Below are 23,272 nucleotides of genomic sequence, written 5' to 3'. Positions count from 1 at the left end.
TAAATCTTGCAAAGTCTGAATTATTAAATATAACGTTATACGACAACAATTAATGACACGCTACAAACATGCCCACTCAGAAGACAAGCTATCAAAATGAAATATGTAGGCATTTATTTATCCCCAGACCAACAAGAGATTTTTCATGCAAATGATAAACAACTGGAAAAAAGCTTGGTAATTGACTTGTCTAATTGGAAAAACAAAACAATCTCATGTTTAGGCAGGGTTAACGTCATTAAGATGAACGTCTTACCAAGACTACTATACCTCTTACAAACAACACCCATAACTCTGCCTTCTAAATACTTAAAAAGACTTCAAAATATAATAGAACTATATATCTAGGGGGACATTAGACCAAGAATTCCAAGAAAAACGCTCTATTTACCAAGAGACAGAGGAGGGGTGGGACTACCTAACATAGAGGTATATAAGCAAGCGATTGTGCTACACACTTTGTTTGACTGGTGCTACAACGATTATAATAAAATATGGGTACAACTGGACCGCGCCATATTGGGCTCAGGGAACGTGGGAGGTTTGGAGTGGCTAGCAAAAAAGGACAGACCACAGACGGTAGAAAAGTATCCATTATATGTAGACTTTTTCACTATATGGGATAAATTCATGAACACCTCAGAAAGGATCTCATCACACTTTTCACCCATGACACCAATTTGTCAGAACCCGGCATTGCCTTGGAACTATAGGAGCTCAGACTTAGACCAAAACACTTCCGTTAAAACACGAGTATTCAAGATATTGACTGACAATGGTAAAATGAAATCCCTTGAGAACATTAAAGAGACTGAGATAGGTGACAATATGAATTGGCTAAGGTACTCACAGATGAGCCACTACCTCGCGACACACAGACATAAACATAATTTACTCAGGCAGACCACTGCATTTGAAACTCTTTGCTTACGTGAAACCCCCACTGAACATGCTACATCTGTTTTATATAAATTATTGATACCAGAAGACGTACAAACCTTGCCCACATTCACTAGAGCATGGGAGAAGGAACTAAACACAGATATCGAGCTACAGGAATGGCTAGTAGCGTTTCAGACCACTAAACAATCCTCAATCTCAACTAGGGTACAAGAATCAAACTATAAATTCTTATCAAGATGGTACCTGACCCCTGTCAGGTTAAAGCAAATATATAAAACAACCTCAGGGAAGTGCTGGAGAGAATGTGGAAACAACGGCACACTAACTCACATATGGTGGGAGTGCCCTGGCTTGGATAGATACTGGACGGAGATATTTGAGTATGTAAGAATAGCAACAGGGAAATCTTTGCAGAATAATCCTAAGACCCTCCTATTTCGTTCGTTACCCAGCCTCGATAGTAAGGCTGCAAAAGCCCTTAGGTTAGTCATGTTAAACGGGGCAAAAATGCTGATCCCCAAACATTGGAAGAACAAGGTTGCACCATCGGTTGAGGAATGGAAAAAGCAGGTAGACACATTACTACATTTGGAAAGGTACCACCACATGCAAAATAACTCATTAAAAACTCAGGAGATAATGCTGATGCAGTGGAAGGAGTGTCAAGAATCTTACAGACCAAGGGTTTAATAAATTCACACCACAACATCACAGAGGTTAGAACACAAGACATTTTAGTGAGAAAAAATAATAAAGGGAAGGATATAATAGATTTACACGGGCAGAGTTGAAACCTCCCAATAGTTTATAACTATACTAACTATGCATAGCAATGCACTTGGTATCGTAATTAGTTTGTTGTTAGTAATGTTGAAAAATATAATATTTGATAGGATATCAGTTGACTGACAATGAATAGCTCAGAATTGCTTTATGAACATTGTAAGAAACAGGCAATATGGATGGACACTCATCAATAATGTTATGGTGAACAGTTGAATATATAGTTAGAATCAGTAACACAGAAATGAAAAGCAAATGTTGATGATAACTTGAAAGATTTATTTTGAAGGAAGGGAGGAGAGGGATTGTCTCCCTCCCAACCTGAAAGAGCATATTGTATATTTGATGATTTTCTAAATAAAGTTTATTTGAAAAAAAAAGTAATCGTGAGTTCAGGAGCGTTCATGTGTCTTTAGCCCATTGGCAACATTGTTTACAACAATGTTTATAGCAATGTTGGATTACTAAAGATACTTATCAGCCTACCTTTGTTTACTGTTCAAAAAGGATACCACGAGTACAAAGCAAATTTGATAGAAGTAAATTGGAAAGTGGTTTAAAATGTCTTGCTCTGGGCTCCATTTAGCAAGCTGCAGTACAGCTTTATAGTGCCTTTGGTAGAGGCTAGCATGAGCGAGTCTGCAGCCTATAGTTAAGAACCAGCGGTTATCAGACAGCTGCATCTTAACCTATACTCCAGCTCTGTGCTGGAGATTTGCAATCCCCTAGACTTGTCCAGGCTCGTATGCGATTGGCCATGTGTAAGCAGGACGTAGTGAGCACAAGTAGATACTTGTGCAATGTTAAATGCAGGTAGCATATTGCTGTGCGCTAGCAACAATGCCAGAGCGGACAGGTTCAGAGTTGTCCATCTCGTGTTTCTTGAATGGAGACCTCTGTCTCAATCATGAACATTTTAATTTTAATTGTATTGTCCCTTTAAGGTTTTCCATACAAATATCCTAAAAAAAAAGTTGTTTCTGCTTTTTATTTTTTTAGGCTGACTTCTAAATGCTAAGCAAATTTAAGTCCTGTCCTAAATATATATAATACAGTTTAATAGTTATGTAATGTTATGGACACTATAACATGGACTTAACAAGTTATGATAGCAATAATAACCTTATATCACTAGATAACTATTACAAAAATTAATTAGTAAAAATCAAATCTAAAATATGAACATAGCACTATGCTAAGTTTGTAGTTTTTCATTATGACAAGTAATAAAAAGACTAACATTCTCAAGAAATATGAGAAGTTATAATAAAAATAATTTGCCATTAAATGCTTATAGCTCTATTAATATTGTGCAGCAATAATAGGATGTATCAAGATAGTCTAAACATAGGGTAATACAAGTTCTGAGAAGCCATAAAAACATCTTATAAAGTATACAAGATGAAAGTAAGTAATTATTGTTTATAAAACATCAATAAAGTATGAAGTGCTGTGAATAGGTTCAATACAAGCCTGAAAATACAAGACATTTTAAACAGATTTCAGCATAAATAAGAAATGACCCTGTCTTTAAGTCACAATTAGGTATCTGTGTTTTTTTTATACAAAAAAAATAGGTTTTAGAAGTTAAAGGGACAGTCTAGTCAAAATTAAACTTTCATGATTCAGATAGGGCATGCAATTTTAAACAACTTTCCAATTTACTTTTATCATCAAATGTGTTTTGTTCTCTTGGTATTCTTTGTTGAAAGCTGAACCTCGGCAGGCTAATTTCTAAGACGTTGAAGGCCACCTCTTATCTCAGTGCATTCTGATAGTTTTCACAGCTAGACAGCGCTAGTTCATGTGTGCATATAGACAACATTGTACTCACTCCCATAAAGTTGTTTATGAGTCAGTACTGATTGGCAGTCTGCAGAGGCTTAGATACAAAGTAATTATAGAGGAAAAAAGTATATTAACATAACCGTGTTGGTTATGCAAAACTGGGGAATGTTTAATAAAGGGATTATCTATCTTTTGAAATAATAACAATTCTGGAGTAGACTGTCCCTTTTATATGCACAGAGCTATGGCTTCCTAGCTTCTGGGTTTTTCAAGCCTTTTTTTTGCAGCAGTAGAAACATAGATACCATAACAATAGTTTGTGTAGGTATATGACTCCGAAGCTAAAGCACAGGGGCGTATTTAGGTTTTGTGCTGCCCTAGGCACTCAAAACTCTGCTGCCCCCCCCCCCCCACCCTCCACCCCACCCCAGGTTTAAGGCCTTTTTTTAGACATAATATTTTTGGGGCAGGGTGTAAAAAATTAAAAATTCTTTTTAAGTAGATGTTCACCAGGGCTTGCATTCACTCTGGTCACACACACACACACACACACACACACACATATATATATATATATATATATATATATATATATATATATATATATATATATATATATATATATATATATATATATATGTATGTATATATATATATATATATATATTTTTTATTTTTTTATATTAAGACATTATTTTGAAAGTCAGATGATTAAAGTGTTTATATCAGAAAAAAATATCCTTCACTGTATGGTAGTTTGTCAGTAGGTTGTTTAACCTTAAACATCTTCTTTGGTGATTGACAGTTATTTAAGCAAAATATCTGCTTGGATAAATATGTAATGAATATACAAACTGGCCTTTAAAAGTACTAAAAATACAACAGTAGTTATGATAGGTTTAGGAATTGTATCCTAGGGGATAAAGTCACATGATACAATCATAATAAAGTATATACTTGTATTGTTTCTGAATGTATTAAATGCATACAACATATTTTCAGTTGTGTTTTAAGTCACATAGTTGTATAGATTCAGCAATAAATACTTATTCTTTGCATGTATGACAGATAGATAAACATTAAATGTACAAGTATTTAGTGACTAATCCGTTTAAGTATTTTAATGCCTAATGAAGATGTATTGAAGGGAGAAAGGCATATGCTGTTTCACAGTGGTCACTTTGTAGTGCACACTGCACTGTGTAGTCTGTGTGAGTCTCAATCATGCGGTGGATCCAGGAAGAATACCGCATTCCCTCTCAGTCCAGGTCAGGCTGCGCAAGTGAGCTCCGCCTCCACTGTCTCCACGTCATGCGCACCCACATACAATCCCATAGGATAGCAATAGCCGGGCCAGCCATTTAAGTCATTTGTAAATGGTTGATTTAGCCACACGGCCCTGAGTTCAGTAGAGTAGCCCTAGGGACTCAAAATTCTGCTGCCCCTTAAAAATCTGCTGCCCTAGGCACCGGCCTCGTTGGCCTATGCCTTATTACGCCCCTGCTAAAGCAACAATCTAAATCAAGGGAAAATGTTGTGATTATTGAGTATTTGAAGAGATACAAGAGTGATGCATTAGAATCTAATATATAACAATGTATCACTGAAATTGCAGAATAAAAAAATGGATGCATAAAACTACATGGTTGTGCAATTGCAAAACACTTCAGGCACACACCAATTGAAAAGCCTTTTGGGTATGTTTATCTTATGTCCTCTGCTTTGGCAAGTTTGAAACTGATTAAAATAAACTCAAGTAATCACTTTAATAACGGCTCGAAAAAACCCAAATGTGAAAGTTTAAAACTGTATGTTCTATCTGAATCATAAAAAAGTTTATGTCCTTTTAAGATCTATTTCTCAACTTTGTATGTTTTTTCTATAACATTTTTGCTGTGAAGAAGAGGCACATTATTTATGTGGACACAAATTCACAGTTTTGAGAAGTACAAAACCAATATGTGTCTTTTAGATAGAAAAAAATAATTTTACAGAAATCTCTGGGAGAGCATGACATTGTGAATGGATTAATGGAATTTATTTACCAAGAAAAAGTTAAACATTACAGTAATGAATATATAGCCTCATGCTACATCTTTTACTATACTTAAAGGGATACTAAACCCCAAATTTTTCTTTTATTATTCAGATAGAGCATGCAATTTTTAGCAACTTTCTAATTTACTCCTATTATCAAATTTTCTTTGTTCTCTTGCTTTCTTTATTTGAAAATGAAGGCATCTAAGTTAAGAAGCCAGCAACATTTTGATTAAGAACCTTGGACAGCATTTATCCACCAATCAACAAGGACAACCCAGGTTGTTCATCAAAAATGGGCCGGCTTTGAAACTTACATTCTTGCATTTCAAATAAAGATAGCAAGAAAATTAATCATAGGAGTAAATTAGAAAGTTGCTTAAAATTGCATGCTCTATCTGAATCATGAAAGATAAATTTGGGATCAGTGTCCCTATAAATATATTTGATTTGGAGTTTCTGTCACATCTAAACGTTTTAAGTGCATTTTTTTTTTATGGGATAGTTTGCTTACAGACTGATAAAGACAACTCCTACATTTCTATTGGTGGACAATAAAACATACCCACAAAGATAAAAACAATACAGTATTTTATTTTTAGAACAGAAAATCAAAAGAGTCCTTTTGATTTCTGAAAAATGGATAGTCCTCTGCTGGATAAACCAATTCTTTTTTTCCTGTGGCATCTGTCCCCATCAGCTAATGAGCAAGATTCAGTTAATATAATCATGTATTTTCTTTTAGTTTTACTTCAAATTTATATTTTATATGTTAAAATATTTTTAGCATATTGATCTGCCTCTCTTTCTTATGCATGACAAAAAATTGGAGTGCAATATCTCTTTAAATTAATTTTGTATCCCAGTCACTGTTTTGCTAGCAAATGTGAATTAGCTTACTTCTAGTGTTATTGAAGGAGGAGAGCAGATTTCAAAGACTGATGGTAATATTGCTATGGTAACACTAGATGCTTATTTATTTTTTGTTCCTGTTTTTATCTGATTAGGAGTCTTGAGGAAGAAAATAAAACTGTCACCACAATATTCAATTAATGATTTATATACTTTACTTCATGTTTGTAAAACAGGTTGAAAAATGTGCCAGGCTTATTTCTGAAGTCAAATTGTATTTTTCTGCTTTTATCTACATAGTCAACATTAATATAGAAGATTGAAATAATTGTCCACAAAAACAATATTTATTAATAAGCTATCAGTATCAGCATTTCCATAAGACATTTTCATTATTTTTTTTTTCTAGACATAATATATCAACCTCTATCTCCTGAAGAGGCAAAGCAAATTGGATTACAGGTAGGCTTCATGACAATACATATTCTGGTCTTTTTCTTCCTGCAGCTCCTAATCAGTTAGTTAATCTTATCAAATTATGTCACCGATTGCATCTCCACCTTACAAAGATACTTCAGCCTACACAATAACCCAGTGCAAACCAACTATTGCTTTAAAGTTTGATTGAAGCACTATGTAGGGAAATATATGTAAACAGTTAAGTTATTCTAGCATGATGATGGAAATTTTGTGTCCAGGAACCACTTGTGGCCATCAGAAGTTTGTATTTTAATACGTTAGTTGTGTGTTGTCTGTAAGGTGTAAAAGGATTTGGTCTCTACTTTTGTGCCAATTTGATACTGCTCAGCCATCACATTTATGCAAAGCCTAGGAGCCAGACACACATTTGTTGGAGCAAAGCAATTAATTTTACCCTTGTAGAACTCTGTCAATAATAATTAGGTAGATTCCTCCGACAACTGGAACTAGAACTCAGAAGTTTTATAATTTGCTATAGATGAAGGAACATATCTTGACCTCTATAAGAGTAAAGCACAATCAATACTGTAAGGGTCCAGCCACCTTGATAGTTGTTGGTCCCCCACTTGTGACCTTTTAAAGTTGCCACAGCATGTGACCTATTATATTTGTAAGAGATTTACAAGTGGTGTCCCTTGACTCTGAGTGTAGCCCCTGCCAGGTATCCTCACCAATGCAAAGTGATTCTCCACAAGGGGCAGCTTGCTGGGTTGCTTTGCTGTGTTTTCTGTCTACTGTGGATATCCAAATACTGCAGTCCTTCTCTTTAGTAGGCATTGGGAATCAGGTTGTATGTTACTTTTATTAGTGGTAATTGTGGACCTGTGGGTAGGGATGGGCGAATGTGTTTATATCCGAATTCGAATGTTACAAGAAATGTTATTGTAGAAATTCGATTTACATAATAGAATGTTGATAAGAACGAATATTCTTAATTCGATTTTTGAATGTTATTTACAGTTTTTGAATGTCACATTCGAATTCGAATATTACATTTATAAAACACAATTGTAGACTAGAAACACTATTTCGAATGTCACATTCAAATTGAATATCACATTTCGAATCGAATGTCACATTCGAATTCGAATATTACATTTATAAAACAAAGTATTAGACTAGAAATACTATTTCGAATTTGAATGTCATATTCGAATCGAATGTCACATTCGAATTCGAATATTACATTTATAAAACACAGTATTAGACTAGAAATACTATTTCGAATTCGAATGTCACATGTCAAATCGAATATCACATTCGAATCGAATATAACATTTAAAACACAGAAATAGACTAGAAATACTATTTCAAATTCGAATGTGACATTCGAATTCGAATGTAGCATTCGAATTTGAATATTACATTTATTAAACACAGTTGTAGACTAAAAATACTATTTCAAATTTGAATGTCACATTCGAATTCGAATGTCACATTTAAATTCGAATATTACATTTCGAAATTGAATGAATACATAGCTAAGCATTCTATTATTCAAACGAATATTTTTGAATTTTATTGAGAAATTCGAAAACGAAAATTCTAAAATAGAATGTTAGAATGTTATATAAACATTCGAAATTCGATTCGAATGAACGAATGTATCAAAATTCGTTTTAAATTTCGAATTTTTAGAAACATTCGCCCATCCCTACCTGTGGGTATGACTTCATTTTTCTTTTCTCGCCTTGTTATTTCAACAGATTTAAGCAGTTTTTGCAAAAAAATGCATTTTATGTTAGTTTTACATACTCTTTGCTATAAAGTTTTATTGCTTGCATTATATTTTCTCCCAAAGGCAGAATATGCTATGACCTGAGATGACGTCTCAGAAAATGCAGCGTGTCTGCAGAAAGAACAGGACACATGCAGGAACTGTTAGCGCTTTTGCTTTGCAGCCCTGCTCCACATCAGGCTTTTCTCTTCAAAGAGCACTGTGCTCTGGCTGCACTGTGTAAGAACAGTCAAATACAGAGCAGCGCTGCAAAGCAGCAGCACACTGATTGCTAACAGGCTCTGTGATTATTTTCAACACCCCCTAGCCTTTCCAAGTCTACGAATGCAAGGTGTTCTTATGTTGTTTTATTGCTATATTTTTACATTATAATTATAAGATGTTAGACCAAGAGCAAATTCAATTTATTCAAGAGCCATTTTAAAAACTTAACAAAACTTCAATTTTTTTTCAACACATTGAAATTGAGCTGGTGCTTTGGTGCCTAATATAAAATTAAATTTCATTTCAAAATGACCTGCAGAACTTTTTTCACTTAAAAACAAATCTTATAGCAGAAAGAGAGAAAAGGTTCTGCCTCTGGATGTTTGCTATTCTCTTCATGAAGGAAGTTGAGACAGAATTATCCTATATAATAAAAGGCCAAGTGTGTTTGTCCGAAGCTGTCATGCGCAGTAGAGACTGCGCACAAGGACAAACACACTTTGCCTACCTCACCTGGCATCTGGAGTGAAGTGATCGTGGCCAGTCGGGCGTGACGTAGGCGGTGTCGGGCATGATATTGGAGGGGCCGGGTTCGACACGGGTGGGGCCGGATGCGACGTGAGATATATAGAGAGCTCTAAAGAGGGGGGATAGAGAGAGCAGAAGAGGGGGGATAAAGAGAGGGGGGAGAGACAGCAAAAGAGAGGGGGAGAGAGCAAAAGAGGGGCATAGAGAGAGAAAAAGAGAGGGGGAGAGAGAGCAAAAAGAGGGGGGAAGAGAGAGAGCAAAAGAGAGGAAGAGAGACAACAAAATAGAGAGGGGAGAGAGAACAGAAGAGGGGGAGAGAGAGCACAAAAGAAGGGGAGAGAGAGCACAAAAGAGGGGGAGCGAGAGCTCAAAAGAGGGGGAGAGAGAGAGCTCCAAAGAGAGGGGGGAGAGAGAGCGCTCCAAAGAGAAGGGGGAGAGAGAGTGCAAAAGAGAAGGGGGAGAGAGCGCAAAAGAGAAGGGGGAGAGAGCGCAAAAGAGAAGGGGGAGAGAGCGCAAAAGAGAGGGGGGAGAGAGCGCAAAAGAGAGGGGGAGAGAGCGCAAAAGAGAGGGGGGAGACAGTGCAAAAGAGAGGGGGAGAGAGCGCTAAAGAGAGGGGGAGAGAGAGCGCTAGAGAGGCCGAGAGCGCAAAAGAGGGGGAGAGAGCACAAAAGAGGGGAAAGAGCGCAAAAAAGAGGGGGAGAGAGCGCAAAAGAGAGGGGGGAGAGAACGCAAAAGAGAGGGGAGAGAGCGAAAAAGAGGGGGGTAAGGGCGCAAAAGAGGGGGGAGAGAGCACAAAAGAGGGGGGGGAAGAGAGCAAAAGAGAGGGGAGAGAGCGCAAAAGAGAGGGGGAAGAGAGCGCAAAAGAGAGGGGGAGAGAGAGAAAAAGAGAGGGGGAGAGAGAGAAAAAGAGAGGGGGGAGAGAACGCAAAAGAGAGGGGGGAGAGAGCAAAAGAGGGGCATAGAGAGAGCAAAAGAGAACGGGAGAGGGAGAAAAAGAGAGAGGGAAGAGAGAGCGCAAAAGAGGGGGGATAGAGCACAAAAGAGGGGGAAGAGAGAACAAAAGAGAGGGGAAGAGAGCGCAAAAGAGAGGGGGGAGAGCGCAAAAGAGAGGGGGAGAGAGCGCAAAAGAGAGGGGGAGAGAGTGCAAAAGAGAGGGGGAGAGAGCGCAAAAGAGAGGGGTGGAGACAGCACAAAAGAGGGGGGAGAGAGCGCAAAAGAGGGGGGGGCACAAAAGAGGGGGGGAGAGCAAAAGAGGGGAGAGAGAGAGAGCAAAAAAGGGGAGAGAGACAGTGCAAAAGAGGGGAGAGAGAGAGCAAAAGAGGGGGAGAGAGAGCAAAAGAGGGACGAGAGAGAGAGAGAGCAAAAGAGGGGGAGAGAGAGAGAGCAAAAGAGGGGGGAGAGAGCAGAACAGGGGCGGGGAAGAGAGAGCGCAAAAGAGAGGGGGGAGAGAGCGCAAAAGAGAGGGGGAGAGAGCGCAAAAGAGAGGGGGGAGACAGTGCAAAAGAGAGGGGGAGAGAGCGCTAAAGAGAGGGGGGAGAGAGAGCGCTAGAGAGGCAGAGAGCGCAAAAGAGGGGGAGAGAGCACAAAAGAGGGGAAAGAGCGCAAAAAAGAGGGGGAGAGAGCGCAAAAGAGAGGGGGGAGAGAACGCAAAAGAGAGGGGAGAGAGCGAAAAAGAGGGGGGTAAGGGCGCAAAAGAGGGGGGAGAGAGCACAAAAGAGGGGGGGGGAAGAGAGCAAAAGAGAGGGGAGAGAGCGCAAAAGAGAGGGGGAAGAGAGCGCAAAAGAGAGGGGGAGAGAGAGAAAAAGAGAGGGGGAGAGAGAGAAAAAGAGAGGGGGGAGAGAACGCAAAAGAGAGGGGGGAGAGAGCAAAATAGGGGCATAGAGAGAGCAAAAGAGAGAGAGCAAAAGAGAACGGGAGAGGGAGAAAAAGAGAGAGGGAAGAGAGAGCGCAAAAGAGGGGGGATAGAGCGCAAAAGAGGGGGAAGAGAGAACAAAAGAGAGGGGAAGAGAGCGCAAAAGAGAGGGGGGAGAGCGCAAAAGAGAGGGGGAGAGAGCGCAAAAGAGAGGGGGAGAGAGTGCAAAAGAGAGGGGGAGAGAGCGCAAAAGAGAGGGGTGGAGACAGCACAAAAGAGGGGGGAGAGAGCGCAAAAGAGGGGGGGGGCGCAAAAGAGGGGGGGAGAGCAAAAGAGGGGAGAGAGAGAGAGAGCAAAAAAGGGGTGAGAGAGAGTGCAAAAGAGGGGAGAGAGAGAGCAAAAGAGGGGGAGAGAGAGCAAAAGAGGGACGAGGGAGAGAGAGCAAAAGAGGGGGAGAGAGAGCAAAAGAGGGGGGAGAGAGCAGAACAGGGGCGGGGAAGAGAGAGCGCAAAAGAGAGGGGGAGAGAGAGGGAGCAAGGGTTAGAACCGCGGTACTTAAAAAAATTGGCCCGTGTACACAGGCTTTAGGACTAGTACCATTATATAACACTAGGCGATAAGCCTGCCCAGAGGGCAGTCTATGTAAAAAAATAAAAAATACAAACCCCAAAGCTAAAATTACACAAAATAAAAAATTTAAAATTACAGAAAAAATAAACAAAGCTATCCAAAATAAAACATTTAAACCTAAGCTAATACCCCTATAAAAAATCCCCCCAAAATAAAAACACCCCCAAATCTTATACTAAACTACTAATAGCCCTTAAAAAAGGCTTTTGTAGGGCATTGCCGTAAGATAAACAGCTCTTTTGCCTAAACAAATTATCAATTACCCCCTAACAGTAAACCCCCCCACCCACCAAACCCCCAGAATAAAAAAACCTAACACTAAAAAAAAATAAACTACCCATTGCCACTAAAGGGGCATTTGTATGGGCATTGACCTTAAAAGGGCAATCAGCTCTTTTCCAGCCTAAAAACACCCTAATCTAAAAAAAAAAGCCACCCCAAAAAATAAAAATAAAAGCCTAAGACTAAGGCCCGGTGGAGAAGGTCTTTTTCCAGGCAGTTCTATCATCTTCTATCTTCATCCGGTTTAGGGGTTAATAGGTTAATTCGGTTTATTGCGATGTGGGGGTTTGTTGGTTTAGGGGTTAATAGGATAATTAGGTTTATTGCTATGTGGGGGGTTGGCGATTTAGGGTTTAATAGTTTAGTTAAGTTTATTGCAATGGGGTTAATATTTTAATTATGTTTTTTACGGATTAGGGGTTAATTATTTTGCAATGTGGGGGTTTGCGGTTTCGGTGTTTGTTAAAGGACTAGTCAACACTGTAGATTTGCATAATCAACAAATGCATGATAAGAAGACAATGCAATAGCACCTAGTCTGAACTTCAAATGAGTACTAGATTTTTGTTAAATAAATTGCAAAGTTATGTCTATTTCCACTCCCCCTGTATCATGTGACAGTCATCAGCCAATCACAAATGCATATACGTATATGCTGTGAATTCTTGCACATGCTCAGTAGGAGTTGGTGACTCAAAAAGTATAAATATAAAAAGACTGTGCACATTTTGTTAATGGAAGTAAATTGGAAAGTTGTTTAAAATTGCATGCTGTATCTGAATCATGAAGTTTAATTTTGACTTGAGTGTCCCTTTAATACTGTGTGTGGGAGGTTAGTTTTTTTTTATACTTTGTGCATGCGGTTAGGTTTTGTTGTTATACTTCATGTGGACGGTTACATGTTTTTGCGTGTTGTTGTTTTTCTAAGGCTTCGGATTTGCCTACGCTGCATCCAGGTGGTTTCCGAAAATGGCAGGGTGGTGAAAGAATCCACCCTGGTTAAAGATGGCAGGGTGGTGAAAGAATGCACCCTGCCATTTTCGAAATCCACCTGGATGCAGCTTACGCTGCATTCTGGTGGATTCTTTTGGCTGAGTGCACAGCCAACATTCTTTTGGCTGCCTCGCGCAGCCAATATTCCTTTGAGTATGCGTGCGCAACTAGCGACACCGATGGACACGTTACAAACGCGATTATAGTATAGATTATAACATTTTGCAACCATTTTGTTGTTTCCCAGCATGTCTGGAAAAACTTCTGGAAAGTTATTCTTGGTAAAAAGCACAATTGGGCTAAAAGAGGATGTTCCCAGGTGTTTAATCATCATAGAATAAGATACTGAGCTGTTGTTCATTCCTGAGACAGCGCTTCTCTTTCTGTATGTATTTATAATAGTCACAACAGTGTATTTGCAGATGACTGCAACAAAACTTGAAGCCCCCTGTTTCTTTTGCCTGCTATGTTAACCATCCCTGTTTTACTTACAATTTGTTTCTTCCATTGAATATACCTTGAGAGACAGAAGGTCTTGCTATGCCTGCTCTGAATTCCTAACCTGATACCTGAACTAATATTTGTGGCTAGCCCTTCAATGCTAACATGCTTCAACAGTGCCATGGCTTTATGATTTCTTCATGCTTTGGTGGGAAAAGGTATATTTTTTTCTCCAATTTATAAAAAACATAAACAGGTCCATTCCCTTTTACATTATTCACACATTTCCAGATATTGTGTATTCACAGATGCCTGTCTATCTCAGAACTGGAGATTTTAAAAATAAGCAAGAGGCCAAAGTAAAGACAGATCTGCAATTTTCATTTATTTTACTTGACATGAGATTACAAGTGTCCATAGCATTGGATTCAATATACGCCTGTTATTGTTTACAGGAGTGTGGGTAGTCTTGATTTCAGATACATGTACATATCCAATTGAATTTGTGTCCTCCTCCATTAGAACAGTTTCTGTACTGCAGACAATTCTTTTTTTTATTACTTCATTAGCAAAATTGTTTAAATAATTCTGCTTTAGTGCTAAACAGGGTTCTTCTCTTGAATGTTCCTGCTCAAAAGAAGGAAAACTTAAGGCAGCCTGTGTCAGATTTTGGTCATCATATTTAGGAACAATCAATCAAAAGATGCTTCCATGCACACAGTGGCGTCACTAGGGGGTACGGGGGTGCGGGCCGCACCAGGGTGACACCCTCCAATGTAGAGGTGCATATATTTTTTTTATTAGATGGGCCAGCATTTGTGAACATTAGTAGGACTGGGGAAGTTGTAGACACTTCATTTTTTTTCCCCTTGAGCCAGCGCTGCAATTTCCACAAATAGTTTTCCCGGCTGCTTTTGCTTGTTTGTACTTTGCTCCTCCCCTGCCCAATTTCACTATGAATGTCGTGGGCGTGCCGTGGGGCTTGCGAAGTTGCGCTGCTAGCCTAAACCTGCCTGCCTATCTGTGCTCACTGCTCAGTGACATGTGGAGCAGTGGAGTCACTCACTGCTGTGCTGTCTCTCTAAACGGGAATCAGGAAATTGTGAGGGGGTGCCTGGCACCTGACCAAATGACTGTTTGACACTGTCTCTAAAGTGAAGGAGCCACGTATGATGTCCACCAGACTGGTATGGTTGCGGTACAGCAGCTCTAGGCAGTGTTTCTGTGTGTGTGCCTGTGTTTTTGTGTGTGTGCCTGAGTGTTTTGTGTGTGTGCTTGAGTGTTTTTGTGTGTATGTCTGAGTGTTTGTGTGTGTGTGTGTGTGTGTGTCTGTGTGTGTGTGTCTGAGTGTTTGTGTGTGTCTGAGTGTTTTTGTGTGTGTGTGTTTGTGTGTGTGTGTGTGTTTTTGTGTGTTTGTTTTTGTGTGTGTGTGTTTTTGTGTGTTTGTTTTTGTGTGTGTGTGTTTTTGTGTGTGTCTGAATGTGTTTCTGGGTGTGTGTTTAAGTGTGTCTGAGTGTTTGTATGTGTGTGTGCCTCTGTTTTTGTGTTTGTTTGTGTCTGCTTTCTGGGGGGAGGGGGGTGACACCATAAATTACTGCACCGGGTGACACCAACCCTAGTGACGCCACTGCATGCACATTGCAGTTGTGGACCTTATCAAAACTTTGCACAGACAAGCATGGTTGGATATTTAATATTGAAGGTAATTATATTATTTTGCTTCAAACTCATGCCATCTTGGAAACAAAATTTCAGACTCTGAATTTCAGAAGCTGTTTTTTATTAATTTTTCCATTAGTACATATCCGATCTTTGAAAGGTTTTTTAATGTTTGCCCTTATTTATTTCAATGATGCACTGGACAAGCAGTAGGGAGTATTCTACTCAAGTATGTTTTTTTTTATTTTATTTTTATTTTTTCTAAGGTTTGACATCCTAAAATGAGGTTGTTGACTCTTATTCACATCCCAGAAGGGAAAGAAGCAGAGCAAGCCCAGATTGGAATAGCCAATACCCTTATATCAATGTAAAAAGGCAAGATCCATCAATTGTTTTTTTTTTTTTTTGGATGTGAGAAAATAAAAGTCCTTTTCAAAAATTGTTAGTGGATGGATCTTGCCTTTGTTATGGAAAATATAGTTCAATCTGGAGTGCAGTGAAGATTTTATGTTTTCTTAAATGGTTTTCTTTACCATAAACTACAGGAATTTTGCATCACCTTGTCAAACCTATGGACATAAGGAGAATATATGTGGCTGTTAAATGTATTGTATCTAAAGGCAGTTGGTCTAGCTCTCCAGTTTCTTTTTTGTTGTTGAGTCACCTGACCAGTATTGAGATAAAATCCCTCTTCGTCAGTAAAGGAGTAGTGTCGCACATCATACTTTATTTATAATTAAATAAATGTATTTTTATATAGTTTTTGAAATTGGTATTTGGATGAGCAGCCATGAAACTGAAGTTAAATTATACTGTAATTTCAATAACTTTGCTTAGTCCCCTTAATAATACTCACTAACTACCCCTTACTTATATTTATTGATTTTTAAATATAAATGTTACCTGGCAGGAAGAAGGGGCTCTTATTCCCACCCAAAAAGGGGACATATTCTGCTTTGCATTTTGTTTTTGTTTTTTACTACCCTTAAAGGGAACATATCTGAGAAACAGATGGAAATTACATTAAGTATGTTTAATTTAAATGTCTATTTTTTATATTTAATTTGAAATTTGTTCTATTTTACTTTTTTATTTTTATTTTCCTCAGGTTCAAACTCCTGAGAAAGCAGAATAGTTTGTCAATGCCTTCCTTAAACGTAGTATGCCTAACCTGAGAGAGAAAACTATTCAGTAGTGCTTGGAGAGCAAGGCTGTTGTTTTGGAGCACAACTACAAAAAGTAGAAACAGAACAAATCTAAAGATTTAACTGCAAAGCAAAAAGAGAGATGAGACTCTTTAAAATTAAACCAGCACAGCAAAGGTAAACCTGCCCTTGAAAGAGAATCACTTAGACTAGATCTGTCATGTACTTGTTTATGTAGTTATAGGCATGTGCATAAACACAAGCGAATGCCAGATACATCTGCAGGAAATAGCTTTCAGCTATTTTCAGTGTTAGATTTATAAAGGTGAAGGTGTGTTGTACTTTAGCACTAATACATTTGGCTCTGAAAATAGCTGAATATTGTTTTCCACTGCCATATTCTGCATTTGTTTGTGACACAAATTCTGAATTTATCATATAATTTTCCTTTTTTCCAAGATTTCATGCGTCAGAATTTCAAAATTATCCTTCTGGAACACAGATAAGTTAAGATTCCTGGGCTATTTTTTAAATATATAATTTTCAATCCTACACTGTATTCACTATGGCCTTAGAGTACTGGATATGGGCACCCGTACTTCCCAACATTTCTTTTGTTAAAGGGACTGTCAAGTCAAAATTAAACTTTTATGAATCAGATCATACAGAGCATGCAATTTTCCAATTTACTTCAATTATCTCATTTGTTTCATTCTCTTGGTATCCTTTGATGAAAAACATAACTAGGTAGGCTCAGAAGCAACAATGCATTATTGGGAGTTAGCTGCTGATTGGTGACTGCATATATATGCTCACCAGATGTGTTCAGCTAGCTCCAAATAGTGCATTGCTGCTCCTTTAACAAGGGATTACAATAGAATGAAGCAAATCTAAAAATAGAAGTAAAAATAAATTATTTACATTTCTACCCTCCATCTGAATAATGAAATATAGTTTGGGGGTTTAATGACCCTTTAAAGAGATCTGGGGGTTAGGTCACAGAAAACCAGTGGCAGAGACACATTATATAACAGCAGAGTTGAGTTGAGATAGTGGAGCTTGTTAGGGAGTTGGATGATCTGGGAGGGATTGGACATAATGGGCGTGTAACTAACTATAGTGTCCTTTAGTAAAAGGTCCAAAAAGAAAGATGTAACTAGTGCACATTAATCTTAAAATGTATTGTTTATTATATTTTTGTATAAAACTTATATAAAAAAAGAGCTACAATCACACAACTTAAAACACATTATTACTTCCCTCAGATACAGGGGTCAAAATTTTGTAAAGGAGATTGTTAGAGTCACACTTTAGGGCGACGCCCACTATAGTCCTGGTCAATAAACTGATACCTTGGCATCGGTTGGGGGCACCATCAGAAATGACTCAATTGTGCAAGGAAAAAAAGAGAGTTAAAGATTGCTATGATCCCATAATTGCACTAATGAGAGGTAGTTGCCAATTGGTGGCTGTGCATATAACAAATGATACCTAGAGAATCAAGCAAATTTGATAATAGAAGTAAATTGGAAAGTTGTTTATAATTGCACACTCTTGGTATTTGTTAAAGGAGCAGCAATGCACTGCTGGGAACTAGCTTAACACATCTGGCAAGCCAATGACAAGATGACAAGAGGCATAGATGTGTAGCCACCAATTTGCTTTATCCGATTAATGAAAGTATAATTTTGAGTTTGCTGCCCCTTTAAAGAAAATATTATCATAACTCTCTGGCCCTCTTCTCTTCCTGTAAGGTGCTTTAGTTTTTATTAATTTAATAATTATTTATATATACTGCATCTAATAGCTAAATATATATGTTTTTATATACACAATAATATCTACACCTAAACTACCTAGTATGACCACTGCTATTGAAAATAATGCTTTCCTGATGGTGCGATCGGGAGTGCTCGCTGACACGTCATCACCCAGTGTAGACGGCGTGATCCCAGAACGAGGGCAGGCACGATAGCTGTGAGAAGAAGCCGTGTCTGTTGCAAAGACTGGGATTCTTGGGCCCACTGGAGTTCCCGGGTGTGAAGCAAGTGTTGAGGTATAACGGCAAGTTCCAGCGGAGCCGTCACCTCTTACCTAGGGAATCAGCCAAGAGGGAAACGCTGCGGCACGGCTGACTGCGCAGACTGCAGGGACAGCGGCACAAGAAAGGTCTAGCAGCTCTCTGTTCGTTTGGAACTGCCGAGCAACGCTGGGGCTATACGGTGCCCTGAGAGGTGGGAGTAGGACACCTTAAAAGTCACAGGGTTGCCTCTAGACGAGAGGCCTTTAACCCCCCCCCCCCAAAAAAAAAAGAGGGAAGAGAGTCTGGAGAGACTTGTAAAGATCTGGCAGAAGGAGAGAAGGGAGGTAGGAACTGTTAATTTTTTTCTTTCCCTTATCCAGCCTTGAACCAGTGGACTGGTAGTGATGCTAAACAAAATGGCAAAGATCTGGGTTAAAGACTGAAATAATTAGGAGTTTTCCTATTTTATAATTTGAAACCCTAAAGCTGTTGTTCTCTAAGCACTAATTTGCTAAACAAAGTTTTTATTCCTTTTGCTGTGCTTGCTGGACTTGATGGTAAAACAGGGCCTCTCAATGTGTTAAACCTTCAGTCTTTTTCTTCTCCCTAACCTCCTATTAATAAAGACTCCAGGGACATAACATCTTCAATGGGTGTGAGGCAACATATGTACACCTGGTTGCCATAAAATTTGCTATAGTATTTTGTGGTGAAGGAGTTCTTTCTCTCTTGCAATATGGGTGGTCACTAAAAAAAAAAAATATATATATCAGCTATCTGAGTTGATGAAGCTTTTTCTAAATAATCTGCATTTAAAAACCTCACATGATTTAAGGGCTTGTGAAACTTCAGACGTACCTATATGTATAGGAAGATTGAGGTGCTGGATCTAAGATAGAACTGCCTTATAAAATTATATGGATAAATACCTCATTCAAGCGAAAATGTCTCCAAAAATGAAACAAACAGAGAAAAAAGGTAACAAATCAGTCATCTCAATTAGCTCTCCTAACAAATCCACACTAGAAGATAAGAGTTCTGATACCTCTTATGCTGGTGAGATCACAACTCTGGTTTCTGATCTCATTAGCCCAAAGATAGAGGAAATTTACACAAGATTGAATACAATACTGGAAGAGTTGAAAAATCAAGCGGAAAGAATAAAAGAAACAGAGCAGAGGATTTCAAACTGTGAAGACACTCAGAATACTTTACAATTGCAAGTTGAAACTCTTCTAAAACAAAACATAAGCCTGGCCAGTAAAATAGATGATATGGAAAATAGGTCAAGGCGAAATAACCTGCGGTTAATTGGAATCCCTGAAGCCTTAAGACCTCAAGATCTGAAAAAAATTGTGGAATACTCCATTCCAGAGCTACTAGGCCTAAATCCAGGGGATAACATCTTTACAATTGAAAGAATACATAGATTGGGGAGAGAGAGGGAAGACTCAGCACCCAACGCCAGAAAACCAAGACCAGTCATAGCGAAATTCTTAAATTTCCAAGGGAAAAGTGAGATCCTGAGAGCCTATAGGAAACAACAGTCCTTACAGTTTCAAGGAGTGAAGATCTTGCTTTTTCAGGACTTTTCTATTGAAACTTCAATAAAAAGAAAACAGTTTTCGCCTATATGTTCTCATTTAGTAGCTGAAAATAGATTCTTCTCCTTGATATATCCAGCTAGGTTGAAGATAAAGTCTGGAACGGATTTTGTTTTCTTTGACTCTCTGGAAGCAGCATTAACTTTTTTGGAAAAGGAACCAAAGAATTAAAAGATTTAAAGAGAGTCCTCTTTTCAGTCTTCAGATATTTTGTGTTATACTGTTTACTGTGTGTATTATGCTTCTATTTGTTTTCCTTATTTCTTTATTGGTTGGTAGTATGTGTGTGTTTTTTTTTCTCTCCTCCTCCTTTAAATTATGAAAACAATTGAGAACAATGTGATATATGGTAATCGCTTTAGTCTTTTTACATTTAGCGATTTCACTATACTAACCACATATTAGAAAATACTGTTATAAATGGGTTTTAGGTTGTATTGTGTATGCCAAAGATTTTTTTTTTCTTTCCTTTTTTTTATTTTTTTTTTCATGATGAAAATATTGATTTTTGCACAGGTATTTTTTTTCTAAAATGGTTTTAGGTATACTGTGTACTATATATGTGGATGTTTTTTTTTTTTTTTTTTTTTTTTTTTTATTCAACTGATAATTGAAAATTATCTATCTACCTATCTTATAAAGCACGTACTAGAGAATGTTTGGTCATATTCACAAAGAAAATTGATCACTTACACTATATTAAGTATATATATATTTATTTTTTTCTTTCACATGTCAGAAAAGAAAATGTTGATTATATGTTATATAAAGCTTGTGCAGGTGTTTTCTAAAAAAGGTTTTAAGTGCATTGTGCACCATATATGTGGATGCAGTGTTTTTTTTTATTTTTTTTATTCTTTATTTTATTATTGAAAATATTAACATATACGAACGATTGAAAGATATACTTTTGCTCGTAAAGGTAAAGATATATATTACACAGGTTTATTGTTTTAATAGTTCACTTTATAAATTACTTATTAAAGAATGTTGACTATAAAAAAAAAAAAGAAAAGAATGCTTTCCTATAATGATAGTTGATGCACACAACTGTGAACACACAAATAGCTAGATAGACAAGGTAAGGGAAGTATACTATAGTTCACAGTAAAAAAAAATAACAGCCTTCACATGATTAGAACCAGCACAATTTTCTGATGTATTTTACAGGCAAAAGGCAGCAAAATAAATAATTAATCCATAATTAAACAGTTAGGGGCATTTTTTTTTCATGTATCAGACAGAGAATGCAAGAGACGTAAATTAGAATGTTGCTTAAAATTGTATTCTCTATCTGAATCATGAAAAAAAAATTGGGTTTCACATCCTTTTATATTGAGTTTAACCCCTTAATGACCACAGCACTTTTCCATTTTTTGTCCGTTTGGGACCAAGGCTATTTTTACCTATTTGCGGTGTTTGTGTTTAGCTGTAATTTTCCTCTTACTCATTTACTGTACCTTTCTCGCCATTAAATGGACTTTCTAAAGATACCATTATTTTCATCATATCTTATAATTTACTATAAAAATTATAAAATATGAGGAAAAAATGGAAAAAAAACACACTTTTTCTAACTTTGACCCCCAAAATCTGTTACACATCTACAACCACCAAAAAACACCCATGCTAAATAGTTTCTAAATTTTGTCCTGATTTTAGAAATACCCATCGTTTACATCTTCTTTGCTTTTTTTGTAAGTTATAGGGCCATAAATAAAAGTAGCACTTTGCTATTTCCAAGCCATTATTTTTCAAAATTAGCGCTAGTTACATTAGATCACTAATATCTTTCAGGAATCTCTGAATATCCATTGACATGTATATATTTTTTTTTTAGTAGACATCCCAAAGTATTCATCTAGCCCCATTTTGGTATATTTCATGCCACCATTTCACCGCCAAATGCGATTAAATACAAAAAATTGTTCACTTTTTCACTAATTTTTTCACAAACTTTTGGTTTCTCACTGAAATTATTTACAAACAGCTTGTGCAATTATGGCTTAAATGGTTGTAAATTCTTCTCTGGGATCCCCTTTGTTCAGAAATAGCAGACATATATGGCTTTGCTTTTTAGTAATTAGAAGGCTGCTAAATGCCACTGCGCACTACACGTGTATTATGCCCAGCAGTGAAGGGGTTAATTAGTGAGCATGTAGGGAGCTTTTATGGGTAATTTTAGCTTTAGTGTTGTGTAGTAGACAACCCCAAGGGGGGTAGTTATCAAGCCGTCTACTTTACCTGCCTTCGCCGGTTCAATACGCCTGCCTAAGCTCGCCTACCATCGCTGTGGACCTTCAAAATTTCACCTAAGTTATCAAAAAAGCTGTCAAAAAGCCGCGCACCAAGTACGGGGCGATGAGCAGCGGACTGTGATAGTTATCACTCATCCGATCTCGCTGCTCTTTGGCTTTTTGACAGCTTTATTGCTAGCCTGTCACTAAGCACCCACACTAACTACACTGTTCTACCCCCTATACCGGCGCCCCCGGAGCCCCCCGTAACTCAATAAAGTTATTAACCCCTAAACTGCAGCTAATAGACCCCGCCGCAACTCTTATAAATGTATTAACCCCTAAACCGCCGCTCCCGGACACCGCCGCCACTTACATTCTACCTAGTAACCCCTATCCTGCCCCCCCATACCGCTGCCACCTATAATAAAGTTATTAACCCCTATCCTGCGGATCCCGGACCTCGCCGCAACTAAATAAATAGTTTAACCCCTAAACCGCCGTTCTCGGACCCCGCTGCAACCTATATTAAACTTATTAACCCCTAATCTGCCCCCCCTACACCGTCGCCACCTATAATAAATTTATTAACCACTATCCTGCCCCCCCTACACCGCCGCCACTGTAATAAATTAACCCCTAAACCTAAGTCTAACACTAACCCTAACACCCCCCTAACTTAAATATTGATTAAATAAATCTAAATAATATTTCTCTTATTAACTAAGTTAATCCTATTTAAAACTAAATACTTACCTTTAAAATAAACCCTAATATAGCTACAATATAAATAATAATTATATTGTAGCTATCTTAGGATTTATTTTTATTTTACAGGCATCTTTCAATTTATTTTAACTAGGTACAATAGCTATTAAATAGTTATTAACTATTTAATAGTTACCTAGTTAAAATAAAGAGAAATTTACCTGTAAAATAAAAACTAACCTAAGTTACAATTACACTTAACACTACACTATACTTTAATAAATTATTCCTATTTAAAACTAAATACTTACCTGTAAAATAAACCCTAAGATAGCTACAATGTAATTAATAATTACATTGTAGCTATTTTAGGATTTATATTAAT

General features: G+C 37.6%; 1 protein-coding gene across 1 annotated transcript in view; it reads left to right on the top strand.

The window, feature by feature from the left end:
• POP4 (POP4 homolog, ribonuclease P/MRP subunit) overlaps window positions 1–23,272 on the top strand; it is a 55,695-nt gene that overhangs the window by 12,168 nt on the left and 20,255 nt on the right. The window contains 3 exon segments of the mRNA XM_053719315.1: window positions 6,773–6,825; window positions 16,279–16,444; window positions 16,447–16,492. Of these exon segments, the coding sequence (XP_053575290.1) occupies window positions 6,773–6,825; window positions 16,279–16,444; window positions 16,447–16,492 (265 nt within the window).

The sequence above is a fragment of the Bombina bombina genome, chromosome 1, assembly GCF_027579735.1.
Source record: "Bombina bombina isolate aBomBom1 chromosome 1, aBomBom1.pri, whole genome shotgun sequence".
Taxonomy (NCBI): Eukaryota; Metazoa; Chordata; class Amphibia; order Anura; family Bombinatoridae; genus Bombina; species Bombina bombina.
The sequence above is the reverse complement of the archived record's forward strand: the minus strand, read 5'-3'. Positions and strand labels throughout refer to the sequence as shown.